This window comes from Amblyraja radiata, chromosome 12 (genome assembly GCF_010909765.2).
Source record: "Amblyraja radiata isolate CabotCenter1 chromosome 12, sAmbRad1.1.pri, whole genome shotgun sequence".
Taxonomy (NCBI): domain Eukaryota; kingdom Metazoa; phylum Chordata; class Chondrichthyes; order Rajiformes; family Rajidae; genus Amblyraja; species Amblyraja radiata.
Window position 1 is genome coordinate 50492441 of NC_045967.1, and position 14947 is coordinate 50507387.

The 14947-nt window shown below is 41.6% G+C and overlaps 1 protein-coding gene across 5 annotated transcripts in view; it reads left to right on the forward strand.

Moving 5' to 3' along the window:
- The window catches only part of thoc2 (THO complex 2), a 101526-nt gene that overhangs the window by 22463 nt on the left and 64116 nt on the right, over nt 1–14947 (forward strand). For 3 of the 5 annotated variants that reach the window (XM_033030745.1, XM_033030746.1, XM_033030748.1), the window contains exons 4-9: nt 520–571; nt 930–1000; nt 10998–11119; nt 13770–13850; nt 13957–14090; nt 14732–14898. In XM_033030745.1, coding sequence (XP_032886636.1) covers nt 520–571; nt 930–1000; nt 10998–11119; nt 13770–13850; nt 13957–14090; nt 14732–14898 — 627 coding nt within the window. The remainder of the gene's footprint in view (nt 1–519; nt 572–929; nt 1001–10997; nt 11120–13769; nt 13851–13956; nt 14091–14731; nt 14899–14947) is intronic. The other 2 variants (XM_033030750.1, XM_033030749.1) reach the window with 1 other exon arrangement.

A 14947-nucleotide genomic window follows, 5' to 3' on the forward strand; every position in this document is an offset into this window, starting at 1 on the left:
ACGCATTGCTATAACAAGATTTTAGAGATAAAGCACGAAAACAGGCTCTTGAGATCACAGATTCCGCACCGACCAGCAATCCCCGCACACCAGCACTATCCTACACACTCGGGACAATTTCCAATTTTCCAAAGCTGTACGTCTTTGGAGTGCATGAGGAAACCGGAGCACCTGGAGTAAACCCACACAGTCACAGGGAGAACGTAAAACTCCATAAAGACACATCAGTAGTTGGGATCAAACCCCTAGTTTTAACTCGAGGAATAGTTTCATATCAAGGAACTAATTTCATCTCAAGGAATTTTGAGTAACTCTTTGTGGTATTCAGTTCACACATAACCGCAAATATTTTACTATTAAAATTAATTTTCTAGCCCTGGCAGAATTTGGCTTTGGAGTTCCCAGACGAGTCAAAGCACCTGCCTTCTCATGAAACTTTCATGTAGAAGAATACTTTTCAACAGGTAAACCTGCAACAAGTCTAATAATTAGAGTTTTTCACTTTTTGTTTTTGTACAGGATCTGCGGGATGATATGTCATCAATCTTGGCCGATGTTTTCTGTGTTCTTGGTGAGAGAAAAACAAACTTTTTTGCAGTTTTTGATGAATTTCAATTTTATACATTCTGAGTTAAGAGCAAGGATTAACCATATGTTACATACAGATTGTTTTGTCTAATTGTAGTCCTATAGGTCTGTGTCCAAGATGGCTGCCGTGAAGAGAGAGTGGACGCTGGCGCGCTTTGGCTGCCGCTGCTCCCTCTTCACACTGTGTTTTTGATTTTCTGTTTTTGGATTGAATTCTGTTTTTAATTTGTGTCTCTGTGATGTCTTTATTACTTGTTATATTCCGATTACTATGTAAGGTGTCCTTGAGATGTCTGAAAGGCGCCCATTAAATAAAATTTATTATTATATGTTCATTTCAGATATTGAGACAAGTTGCATAGAAGAAAAAAATAAGAGAGATCTTTTTACTCAACTGGTTTTAGCATGTTTGGTGAGTATCTTTCATACGTTTTTTTCCAACTTAGAAAATCAATTGTGTCAAATTTACTTTCATTATGGGGTACCCTGACTTACCCCGTTGATTGGGGAACACTAACACAACTGTGCTGCACAGTAGGGGCAGCGAGGAGTTGGGTACTTGATCTTTCAGTGTCAGAAAGGGAGAGTTTAGTTTATCGCCAGGTGTACAGTGAAAAGATTTTGTTGCGTGCTAAACAGTCAGCGGAAAGACAAGCGGAATTAACACCCAAGCTGTGGAAGCCACAGCTGTGGCCAAGAACATTTTCTATGCCTACCCTGGAAAATAAAGCTCATTCCAGAGGGATTCAATTTAGAACTTAACTTGATGCAAAAATAAGAGTGAATTGGCAAGATAGTTCTGGTTACAACTTTGTAACAAGTTTCTAGCCTATCTGATGAATGATTTTCAGCAAGGGCTGTATCTGAAAGAATTGAGCGGAGTTAGTATGGATTTATGAAAGGAAAATCATGTTTGATCAATCTTTTTGAGTTCTTTTGAGGTTGCGACTGGTAGAACGGATCAGGGGGACCAGTGGATTTTTTGTATTTGTGTTTTCAATGGTCTTTCAATAAGAGCCTTCACACAAGGTGAGTGCATATCAAATTGGAGGGAAAGAGTTGGGCAAACAAAGGAGAGCAATTGACGTAACCCGGGATCAGACAAGATATGAAGAGGGAAATAGACAGTTGACCATTCAGTTGAGTGAATGGGCAAGAATGTAAGAAGTGTATTGTGTCGAAAGGCCCGTTGCACCAAACAAATTCAAAGTCTTTGGGAATCTCTCCAATCCAATCCTCTTGAAATTCCATCTCGGATGGAAACTCCTCCACTTGTGCTGATCTTTGGAAAAGTGTATCTCCCAATATATTGATTTCCCATTCTCTTTCCTGTTTCTCCCATCAATCATTTTCTCTTCTATCCATCCCAGAATAAATTCACTTAAATGCAATTCAAAGTGAATTCCAATTGTTTTGGTTTTGTGATCTGGGGGTCACCATAATATTTCTGTAACTAACCCATGAGTTCAACTACATCCACACATTTGATCTCTTCCCCATTGAGACAGCAACGTATCCTCTCTATTCGCTGTCGGAGTAGACCAGGCATCAAAGTACCCCTCCTTTACTTCCCAAGAACTGGGTGTATTTTTGGGACTTCTTGTTCAACAATATTCCACCACTTCCATTGTACACAGAGCCATACATCCCTCTTGTTCCCATGTGGTAGCTCAAACACTCAATTCTGTCAATTATTTCTATCATCATGCTCTCAGTACCACATCTTGACTATGGATACTAGTAATGAATTGTTGACTGCCCAGTTCCAAATCTTTTGCCAAAAACTCTACGGTTAGAATGATTATTGTCACATGTACTGAGGTACAGTGAAAAGATTTGTTTTGACTTCAATCCAACCACACCTACAATACAATACAATACAAATTTATTGTCATTTGAGCCCCAGTGAGACTCAAACGAAATTTTGGATGATTTATAACTCGGCCACCATTTCAATGAACACTTGGGCTTGGTGCACCGAGGCCTGCTGGATCTCCTGGTTGCCAACCATTTTAATACCCCTACCCATTCCCATACTGACCTTTCTGTCCTGGGCCTCCTCCATTGCCAGAGTGAGGCCACACGCAAATTGGAGAAATAGCACCTCATATTTTGGTTAGGTTTCTAACAACTCAGTGATATGAATGTTGAATTCTCTAATTTTATGTGCCTACACTGCCCCCCCCCCAGAATCATTTAACCAGTTCCACACCTCTCCACTTTGTATCTCTCTTGAGATCACACCTTCCAGAGCCAATAATGGGCCCACCAGGCACCACCCTGCCTGAGGTCAGTTGTGGCTGGCACTGATTGGTTCTGGTATTTTCTCGCCTCCAGCTCTTCGCACATCATCCTTCTCACCCCCCCCCCCCCCCCCCCCCCACCGTCTACATTCAGTCTGAAGAAGGGTCCTGACCCAAAACATCACCTGTCCTTCTCCTCCAGAGATACTGCCTGACCAGCTAAATTACTCCAGTCCTTTGTGCCTTTCTTCAGATAATCCCTTGTACTGGCATCTGCCAAGGCCTGACTGACAATTAGCAATTTAACATAGAAACATGGAAAAATAGGGGCAGGAGTAGGCCATTCGGTCCTTTGAGCCAGCACGCCATTCAATATGATCATGGCTGATCATCTAAAATCAGTACCCTGTTCCTGCTTTTCCCCCATATTCCTTGAATCCTTTAGGCCTAACAGCTAAATCTAACTCGCGCTTGAAAACATCCAGTGAATTGACCTCCACTGCCTTCCGTGGCAGAGAATTTCACAGATTCACAACTCTCTGGGTGAAGAATGTTTTTCCCCATCTCAGTCCTAAATGGCCTACCCATTATTCTTAAACTGTGACCCCTAGTTCTGGACTCCCCCAACATTGGGAACATTTTTTCTGTATCCAGCCTGTTCAATCCTTTTAGAATGTTTTATCTTTCTATAAGATGCCGCTATCATCCTTCTAAATTCCAGTGAATACCAGCCCAGTTGACCCATTCTTTCATCACATAGTGCCCTCCATAATGTTTGGGACAAAGAACCATCATTTATTTATTTGCCCCTGTACTCCACAATTTGAGATTTGTAATAGAAAAAATCACATGTGGTTAATGTGCACATTGTCAGATTTTATTAAAGGCCATTTTTATACATTTTGGTTTCACCATGTAGAAAGTACAAGCACACCCAGGTCTCGCTGCACCTCCACTTTTCCTAATCTGACACCATCCAGATAATAATCTGCCTTCTTGTTCTTGCCACCAAAGTGGATAACCTCACATTTATCTACATTATACTGCATCTGCCATGCACCTGCCCACTCACCCAACCTATCCAAGGCACCCTACAGCCTTATAGCATCCTCATCACAGCTCACATTGCGGATGACACAAAGCTGGGTGGCAAACATGGAGATGTTGCGTTTAATTCCCTCGTCTAAATCGTTAATCTATATTACTAAAAGTCTGTTCCTGACCGGTTTTGGCCATCTGTGCTGCGATTTCCGAGAGAACGCCGCCACCTATGGCCGTCATTTTTGGCCATCTCGCTCAGAGCCCCCCTCCGCCGCATGTGTGCCGAGGATTTTTCCCGTCGATGAAAAATGACAGAGATATTAATGATTTTACAAAATTCCCCATTCTCTCTGCTGCCCCCGCTGGCGGCAGGGGGGATGGACTATAAAACCAGAAAGTGGTGTGCCTCAATTAGTCTGCAAGCTGGAGGAAGGCAGAGGGTCACGTTTCTCTGAGCTGTGAATAACACTGAACACATGTCCACACAACTGTGAGTAAGTACCCTTAATGTGGTTTGAAAATGAAATTATGGTTAAAGTAAAAAAGCACTGCCTGCAAATGGTTGTTTGGGGGGTTTGGGTTGAAATAAAAAGGCACTCTCTCTCCCCCCCTCTCCTCTCCCCCCCCCCCCCCTCCTCTCCCCCCCCTCTCCTCTCCCCCCCCTTCTTTCCTCTCCCCCCTCTCTCCTCTCTCCCCCCCTCCTCTCCCCCCTCTCCTCTCCCCCCCTCTCCTCTCCCCCTCTCCTCTCCCCCCCTCTCCTCTCCCCCCCTCTCCTCTCACCCTCTCTCCTCTCCCCCTCTCCTCTCCCCCCTCTCCTCTCCCCCCCCTCTCCTCCCCCCCCCCTCCTCTCCTCCCCTCTCCTCTCCCCCCCTCTCCCCTCCCCCCCATCTCCTCCCCCCTCTCTTCCACCCCTCCCCCCCTCCTCTCTCCCCTCCACCCTCTCTCCCCTCCCTCCCTCTCCCCTCCCCCCCCTCTCCCTTCTCCCCCCCCCCTCTCCTCTCCCCCCCCCCTCTCCTCCCCCTCTCCTCTCCTCTCCCCCCACCCTCTCCTCTCCCCCCCCCCTCTCCTCTCCCCCCCAGCTCCTCTCCCCCCATCTCCTCTTAGTAATTAGCGTGAGTGCGGGGGGTGGGGATAGTTAGTGTGTGTGATGCTGCATGCCGCCTCCCCCCCCCACAACCGCACGTTGGGGGAACAGACCCAACGGGTCTGCACTTGGTCTAGTATATATTGTAAATAACTGGGGTCCTCGCACTGAGCCTTGTGGCATCTCACTAGTCATTCTGAAAAGGACCCGTTAATTCTTACTCTTTGCTTCCTGTCTGCCAACCAGTTCTCATTCATGCTTCTGTACCTTTTCAACAGTCCTGGTGAAGCATGCCAGGCTAATTTTCACATTCAAACTACTGGAAACAATGCCATTCCAAATTTGGCTGCCTTTTTCTTGATAAGCTTGTTCACATACATCCTTCACTTCCATTTTGCTCAATGACATTGGCTCCGCAGTGCTGCAATTTAAAAATTCTTAACCTTGTTTTTAAATCCCTCCATGGGTCTTTGTTTGCTTTTTTCCCCTCATCCTCTGAAATCCTACATATTCCTGAAATAACCATGCTGCTCCAGTACTGCCATTCTGAGCATCCCTGATATCAATCAAAGCTCCACTCGTCAGGTGCCATAAGTTATTGTATTTAGTTTCGTTTTAAGATACAGTGTGGGAACAAGCCCTTCGGGCCACCGACTCTGCGCTGACCAGCACTATCCCACACACTCAGGACAATTTATGATTTTTACTGAAGCCAATTAACCTACAAACCTGCATGTCTTTGGAGTGTGGGAGGAAACCGGAGCGCCCGGGGAAAACCCACACGGTCATGGGGAGAACGTACAAACTCCGTACAGACGCACCCGTAGTCAGGATTCAACCTGGGTCTTTGGCGCTGTAAAGCAGCAACTCTTCCGCTGTGCCATCCTTGAACATTTTTGCAAAGGAAAAAAGAGTTCCAGGCCACATTCCAGCATCATAAATCGCATGTTGTTAGGACCCAGACCAGTCTTCACTTGTACCTCCACCAGCCTCATCTACTATATGTGCGGTTCCAGGTGTGGACTCCTATATATCGGTGAGACTAAGTGCAGGCTCGGCGATCGTTTTGCTGAACACCTCCGCTCAGTCCGCCTAAACCTACCCGATCTCCCGGTTGCTCAACACTTTAACTCCCCCTCCCATTCCCAACACTGACCTTTCTGTTCTGGGCCTCCTCCAATGTCAGAGTGAGACTCAGCACAAATCGAAGGAACAGCATCTCATATTTCGCTTGGGCAACTTGCACCCCAGCAGTATGAACATTGACTTCTCTATCTTCAAGTAACCCTTGCTTTCCTCCATCTCCATCCCTCCCCCTTCCCAGTCCTCCAAGCAGTCTGACTGTCTCAGACTGCATATTAATCTGGTACACAAAAATGCTGGAGAAACTCAGCGGGTGCAGCAGCATCTATGGAGCGAAGGAAATAGGCAACGTTTTGCTCCGAAACCCTGCATATTATCTCTTTGCTTTGTTGTTCCCTACTCCCAGCTAACAATGATCTATTCTACATTCTCCTTGATCTCCATCCCCTTTGTTTCGCTTTCACACCTTACACTTCCTTATCTGTGCATCTCCCTCTTCCCTGACTTCAGTCTGAAGAAGGGTCTCGACCCAAAACATCACCCTTTCCTTCTCTCCTGAGGTGCTACATGTCCCGCTGAGTTACTCCTGTATTTTTTGTCTATCTTCACCCATCTCATCTATTTCTTCACATCAAATAGAATTAACTGAATTGGCTGAAATTCGCCATTGTGCCACATCATTTCCTTTGCTTCACACCTTTTCTTCCTTTTACTTCCTTTAATATATTAAAACATAGTTTTCCTCATAAATCTTCTCATGTGTCTCTTTGTCAATTACTTTTGCTCATGTAAAGTCTCTTTGGCCATTTTATATGTCACAACAAAATACTACTACTCACTCTTGCCATGCAACAACAAATCTGACTTTGAAACGGTACAATCAGCAGAACTATTGAAAACCATTTGTGTGTGAGCAAAGCCTGCCATTATTTGGATACAAATCACCCACTGTATGTGTGGCGAAGACAAGTTTTTTTTGTGTGAATGCCGCATGACCAGTTTATTTTAGAAAGTGCTACAGAAAGTTCTGTGAAAACAGTAGCCGAACATTAAATTTACCAGGTTTCAAGATGGGTTTCAATTATTCACATGCAACCTAATAAACTTGCCATAAAACTCACACATTTGTTATTGGAATGAGACAAGAGCGTCCAAAAGGTGACTAATCAACCTCTAGTTTTTTGAAAGTTGATATTTCTATGCATGGATTCTCCATTCTTTCAGACCATGAACTCTTGGAGTTCTTAACATCAGTTTGTCCATTTTTTTAGCTTATGATTTTTTTTTCCTTGCTTGTGTACTTGATTTTGGCAGTGAATTCACAGATTCCTAGCAGCTTCACAATTTATTTTTCCAGTTTTAAAATAATGCAAAAATTTGGTAAAAACATTTTAATTCTCCATTTCCCCATGATCTCACATGTTTTGTTGTCCTTGCCATCGTGTTGCTAATCTAGCCTTTCACCATCTTACAGAGCGATATATTTTTGGAGTGGCAAGTGGAGATACGATAGATCACAGATAACACAGCCTTCAGAGTGTTATCAGCCAGTGTCCCTGTCTTTTATCAGTTAACCATATAACCATATAACAATTACAGCACGGAAACAGGCCATCCCGGCCCGACAAGTCCGTGCCGAACAACTTTAGGAAGGAACTCCAATTAGCTGCGTAACATTATGAGACCACAAGAGGGCACGGTTGTTCAAATGTTCAGTTTGTGTTTTTTATTTCATGTTCAGTTTGTGTGATTTATTAAGTGCAGAAGAACAATCGGATTAAAAAGGTTACGGTGAAGTGGAAAACGGGGACTGGGTCACTCAGCAGACCAGGCAGCCACTGTGTAGGGAATGGATAAGTGACATTTCGAATCGGGATCCTTCTTCAGACAAGACATTGTCTGTCCATTCCCTCTATAGATGCTGCCTGACTTGCTAAGTCCCTCCAGCAGTTTGTCGTTTTGCTCAAGATTTGCTCTGCAGTTCCTTTTGTCTCAAATTTGAAGGGGAGCTGGCAGGTTTGAGTTGATCATTGCACCTGTGTTTGATTTAATCAACAACTTCAGTCTGAAGAAGGGTCCCCTCTTGACAACATCACCTATCCATGTTCTACAGAGATGCTGCCTGACCCGTTGTGTTACTCCAGCACTTGGTGTCTTTTTATGTAAACCAGCATTTGCGGTTCCTTGTTCCGTCATTGATAATGGCTTACTTCAAAGCTCCTGGTGATGTAGCCTTATTCTACGAATTATTTGTTTGCAAAAGAGGAATCTGCCTTTTAAAAGGAACAATCAACCTGACACTTTCCTTGCATAAATTATGGTTTATATTTGAGGTTGAGATCCAATGATAAGACAGAGCTGAGGATTCATTGTAGCTTTTGGAAATGGAAGGCTCTTCGGTACAAAGCCGTGGATCACGTGATCAAATTGGACAATATTATGTCTTGAGCTGCAAAAGGCATATTTTGTTAGGAATATTGATTCGCATCCGATTGTGCAAAATTGATCACGGCATAAAACATGGCGCGTAGATGACAGGCACGTGAGGTTATTATGGTGGCTGCTTTGGAACTGCCGACTTTGAGCTGTTCCCAGGTAATGAAGTCCTGTATTTACAATGGACTCTCCATGTCTGGAGCATGCTTTGTTAGTGGACTCCATGTGCAGTTGAGTGGCAGAACCTAACAGCGCTGGGAGAGGTGACTTTCTCCAGAACTGTGTAAATGAATAACCCCTTTACTTACTTCACAAGTGGAAACCTTGGTTATGTGAATATAGACTCCAGGCTTATTCACACAATAATTTATGTTGTCTGAAGAAGGGTCTCGACCCGAAACGTCGCTTATTTCCTTCGCTCCATGGATGCTGCCTCACCCGCTGAGTTTCTCCAGCATTTTTGTATACCTTAGACGCCAGGCTTGATCAATCTGAGGAGATGGGTTTTATTTTCAATTTTATCTCAACGTATTCCTTGATGTTAGAGATTGGTGTTACAGTGTAGAAACAGGATCTTCGGCTTACCGAGTCCATACCTACCATCGATCACCCACACACTATGTTCTGTGTTATCCCACTTTCGCATCTTATGCTCTAGGAGAAATTTGCAAATTAACCTTGCACGTCTCTGGAATGAAAAACATGCAGGTTTGAAATGTCTTTGATTAATTATTTTATTGTTTAAACAATCTTAATAGATTTTAATTACCACCCATGTTGGAAATGTTTATAAACTATTCAAAATTTTAAACAGAGGGTGAGGCCCATGCCCCAGGCTCACCAAAGGGTTTTAGGGCATTCGAGATCAGCACTGCATTGCTTGGTGGTAATCGGCTTCATGAAGCCCTTGTAAGTGAAGATTCTATAGACAGTAACTAAGTACAAATCTACCAGGGCTGGTATCAGCTTGATTTAGCATCATGACTCTGGAATGTAGAAGCCTGTACCTGATGTGGAGATATGCAGATAGAGCTGTTCAAATCTCAGTAAATAAACGAAGGAATATTTTATAAATAGAAAATGGCGCAAGACTTAAATTGTCTCAGGCAGTGATTGGGTTCAGGTTAATGTAAAAAAACATTGAAAATCTTAAACCATACCAAAAAAAATGGTTTTGAGGATAAATTTGACATGGACTAATGTTGTAAAACTCAGAAAGTGAGGGGAAGAGTTAAAAATAATATGCTGGGAATTTTGGATGAATTGAAAAATATTGTGCTCTGGAAAAAGGGAGATTTAGATTACTTTTACAGACCCGGCTATTGAGTATGCGTGGCTCAGGCAGAGCTCTTGTCATATTTTAGATACCATTAAATAGATTATAAACACTTTGGCACAGTGGGATTAAAATTGAGGAAGCCTTTGAATGATTCAACATGTGCAATCTTCTCCATACGATAGGTTGCATGATCCAACTGTTGTGGAACTGTTGGCAGGATTTACAGACCACTATTTAGTGGCAGTAGCAAAGAGTGCTGGTTTATTACAATATTGGCATACAGACAACTGTGAAGAGTTTACCTTGTGTTGACTGCTGTGTGAAATGGATTATAAGATTTGATTTGTTGGCTAATTAGATTGAGCAGGATCAAGGGCTATGGCAATACTAAAGAGCGACATTTCTTTGAAATGGCGTATATGGAATGATGTCTTTTGAGGTTAATTGTGTACTGATGTGGTTTAGAACATAGACATAGAACAGGACATCACAAGAACAGGCCCTTTGGTCTACAATGTCTTTGCTGAACATCATGCCCAGACCAACTCTTATCCCCCAGTGGTTTGTTCCACTGAAGTCATCATCAGAACATCTTGCATTCTCAGAGGAGCAAGTTGACCAGCATTATAGGAATTATGCGGTATACATTGACACTTTTATCACTCGTCCTGAGACGGGATCTGTTTGACAACCTGGCAGTCTTAAAGTAGGCAATGAAGTTTGCTGGTTGTGGGGCTGGGCAGGGAGCTGCACCATGGGGAAGGGTGTACTGAACACTGAGTTCCTGTCATTTTGAGTGGGTGAGCGTGACAGCCTACAGATGAGGCAATTGCATTCCATCTGCATTATGCCCTCTGCCCAGATTTGGAATTGAAGTTGTTTATCAAGCACCTGTTGCATGCAGAGGCTGGTGAGTTGCAATGGGAGGACAAGGGAATCCTTTTCCAAATCTGGGTGGAAGTACAGGGCTGAGAGTAAAGTTTCAAGCAGTGGAACAGATGCAGTTGAGAAGCCTGTCAGCCATGGTGGAAGGATACCATGGATGAGAAAGATCCATACCATGGATGAGGATACATGATGCATTGGTATGGATATTGAACAGGGTTTGTTTTTGCAATATTAGTCTGCATTGTGAATGAATTGATATATTGGTCATTTAAGCCGTGAGTTTCACCTATGTCGTATTGCCTTGTGTGGATAGTTTGTCCCAAAATCTAACTTGATTCCTTTTTCTTTGTTGCAGTGTTTGGTTTCAGATACAGTTCTCAAGGAGCGCCTGGATCCAGAGACATTAGAATCTCTTGGGCTTGTAAAACAATCTCAGCAGTTCAACCAGAAATCTGTTAAGATCAAAACCAAACTATTGTGAGTTATTGAAGATTTCATTTTACTGTCGGAATGAAACAATTTGAACTGTGCTTATAATACCGGGGATTGGATTCTCTTGAATTTTCAAACGGTGAACTTGTTCTTAATATGAATTCATACTGCTACCGCGGCATTTGCAATGTGCAGTGTCCATACAGCATTTGTATCATGTAAAGGCATACGGAAAGACACAGTCATGTTGAGAACAAGTAGTCTGCAACTGGTATTAGTTTAAAGCTTTACCTGCCTAATTGCTTGAGTGTTTTGCGTCGATCTTCATGTTTACATATTGTGCTGCAGCAAGTAAGAATTTAATTGTTCCGTTTCAGGACATTTGACTATAAAACATCTTGAAGTGGAAATACAAGCTTGGGATTCCAGATGTTTTTTAGTTCTTACTGCTCAACTATATTAGATTGTCATGTTTTGCAATTATAAATTCTCTTGTCTGGAACATATTGCATTAGGACAAGGAAATGTTTAAGTATTAAAATAAATTAAGAGAGTTAGACAGAAGTAGGCAGCAAAGAAATGTAACTAATTAAATCATTAAACAGTCATTTAAAATGTCATATACATTGTTATTGTTAATAATGTAATACATTATTACATTGGTTAATACATTTGAAGCGCTTTTTTAAACATTTTTATTTTAACGATCTGTGAAATAGCATACAATTTCCAATATGCTAGTGTTGTACTAGCTGGATAAGAGATGAGTTAAGTAACCTGTTCTTCATGTTAAGTATTGAGATGGATATTGAGTGCAATTGAAAGGAACCAGAGGATTCCTTGTTCAAATAATTGATGTGCATCTAGCAAGCAGATATTAACAGTAGTGAAGTTAGGATATTAACTGGTCATGACTAAGTTAGTGGTGCATGAGGTTATTTACATACCCTATGGTAGTGCCTTTTCTTTTTAAAGAAAAATATGAAAATAAGAAGGTAAAGACAAAGGTAAATATGAAATTGTAGCTCCAATTGGCTTGTGAATGACGTACATTCGCGTGTGCATTTCTATAATCCATAATCTACCTATCCACATTGTTTGTCACACTGCTCATATATTTCCCTTTACCTCCCCTGCCATCAAATTATTCAAAGACCCTTGTTCCCGTCCTGCTGTACATTAGATGTAGTGTTGTATAACAGTGAACATTCTTTTGTCTTGCACCTCGCCATCAGTGTCTCCCCATTTTGACTTGGAACCCCTTTGTCCCTTCTCTGACTTTGTAAAAATTAATTCAAGTTTCAAACATGCCTCTGCTATGTATTACTCCACTCGATACATGTGCATTTACCTCAAAGCTGTGCCTTGTCATCCTACGTAGCTTCTTGACCCTATGTAGGATTGCTACTTGTCTCTTCACCATCCAACTTCAATGACATGTTCCATCCATATTCTGCACCTTGGTTTGCAATATTTTTGGAAGCACTCATTTGCGCAAGAATTACAAATACCACCAAGTAGTATTTGTAATTCTTTCAGCCCTAAGAAAAATTAATTTTGCAGGTATTGGCGAATTCCATTTGATGAATCGGAAGGATAGGGTAGGTACCTCAACATTTTGTTTTTGAACAGTTGAAGTAGTCATCCATCATCGTTGAAGACATTAGCGAGGCAGTGGTGCTGGTTTCCAATGGGAACGGTGACGGATGCACCACACATCTCTGTCCTCCAGTTCCTGCGGACTTCCGCCGCTGGAAGTAAAGGATTTTGGTGTGTGTGCTTTATCATCATTCCTTATAATGCTATATACGACAGTGATCGCTACTTCTACTGAAGTGTGGATGGCCGTTGGCTCGCTAGGAGTTCATCCGCCCTTTGACAGGTCTTGTGTTTGGTCCTGCTGGGGGTCCACAGCCCCCTCCTCACCTGACAAACCAGATGGAGAGAGACAGTTTAGTCACCGACTATCCGAACATGGAGCAGGTAGCACGGGATTACTTGGTACCCGTGGCGGGGGGAACTCCCCCCGACCTACCAAGTTAGTGATAATAAAAGATGCACAATAAGTGAAGTAAAACTAAATTGTTTAAGTCTAGATAATATAATATGAAAATTAAACCAGTACTTTCCGAAGAAAGATAGTCCAAACCTTGCAGAAGTTGCAACCATCTAACTTGTTAAGAATTTATAACTAAGTTTCACAGTGAAGGTAAATTCTTCAGAAAAAAATCTTCACAACACAGTTTGTGCATTTGATTCTGGCAATAAATTATCATCTTATATTAAATTTTTGTTTGAAGGTGAGCAATGTAAAATTATCTTGCGGCTTATTCTGGCGATTTTATCCATGACGATTTTGGAGAAAGGGGGGAAAATCTGGGGGGGAAATGCTCTTCTAATGTGTTGTACACATTGTGAAAGATTGAAATCTCAGTACTGGTTTGTCATGTAATATTGCATGCTTGCCTATTGCATAAGGAAGAACAGAATACTTGCTTAAGTTTACAATTTATGTATAATTTGTGTCAATGAAAGTGATTAATGTTCATGTGTAATAATGTATGACTTGAAGTATCCTGGTGCATTGTCAGTGTGAAAAATGGTTTCCCTCTTCTCTCCCATATGCTGTGTTTTTAACTTGAGTTCATTTTAAGGATGTGCTAGTACTAGATAAAATTGAAATGTTTTTCCATAGAACGGGGAGGGTAATAACAGAGTCTGACTGTGCACCATTCACCAACCAATTGCAGATTAAATACAGCAATGTCACACACAAGTAGGTAGTGATCTGTGTATGCATGTACAATTGTAAATTAAGGAAAATGCCTATGACAACATAAGCAACTTTAAGATAATTCATTCATGCAATCTTTCATTCGTAGTTATAAGCAGCAGAAATTTAATTTGTTACGAGAAGAAAATGAAGGTTATGGAAAGCTTTTTACTGAGCTTGGCCAAGACTTATCTGGAAACCTCACAAGTGACCTAATACTAGAAAACATCAAATCACTTATCGGTAATGTACTGTGACAAAAATACAGCATAGACATTGGTGGCTAAATGTGATGTTGCTCATGATTATTTGACATGCAACCCATTGCATTTTCGACGTGGATTAAATTTATTTTAGTTTTCGCTGCAGAGATGGAAGCACTATATATTTAATACCTAAAGTTTGACATCTATAATTATCTGAGAACGTGTATGTCTATTATTGTGAAGAAGAATAATTGAGGATTTGCCAGATAATATGGCAGATAGTTATTTTGTTTCTAATATTATTAATCTAAAATATATTTTGAAAAATGAGCCCCACTGCAGTCACTAAGATTCATAAATTATTCTGTTACGGTAAAATATATTCTGATACTAATAGCCTTACTGTTAAGGTTTAGATAACTTTCCTCGCCCCATAGTAACTGGCTCACTTGGAGTGAAGTCGCAAGTTAATGTTGGAAGATGTGATTGAGTCGAGTAGCTTCAGTTTTAATTTTTGGCTTTGCCCATGAGCAGATCTGGAACGTTTTGTGTTGAGTAACTGAAATTATTTTGTATTATCACCATATTGATTTGAAAGCAAATTCTGCCGAGCGTTAATAAGTAACAACGTTATATGAAGCTTTTGTTAAATTAATGAGATTTGTTTTTGTTTTGAAGGTTGCTTCAACCTGGATCCAAACCGAGTTTTGGATATTATCCTGGAAGTTTACGAATGTAGGCCCGATCACGATGACTTTTTTGTACCTTTGATAGAGTCCTATATGTGCATGTGCGAGTTGCAGACTCTATGTCACATCTTGGGCTTCAAATTTAAGTTTTATCAGGTACTATTTTTTTTAAAACACCAAAATTCCTCTGTGAAATGTTATCACT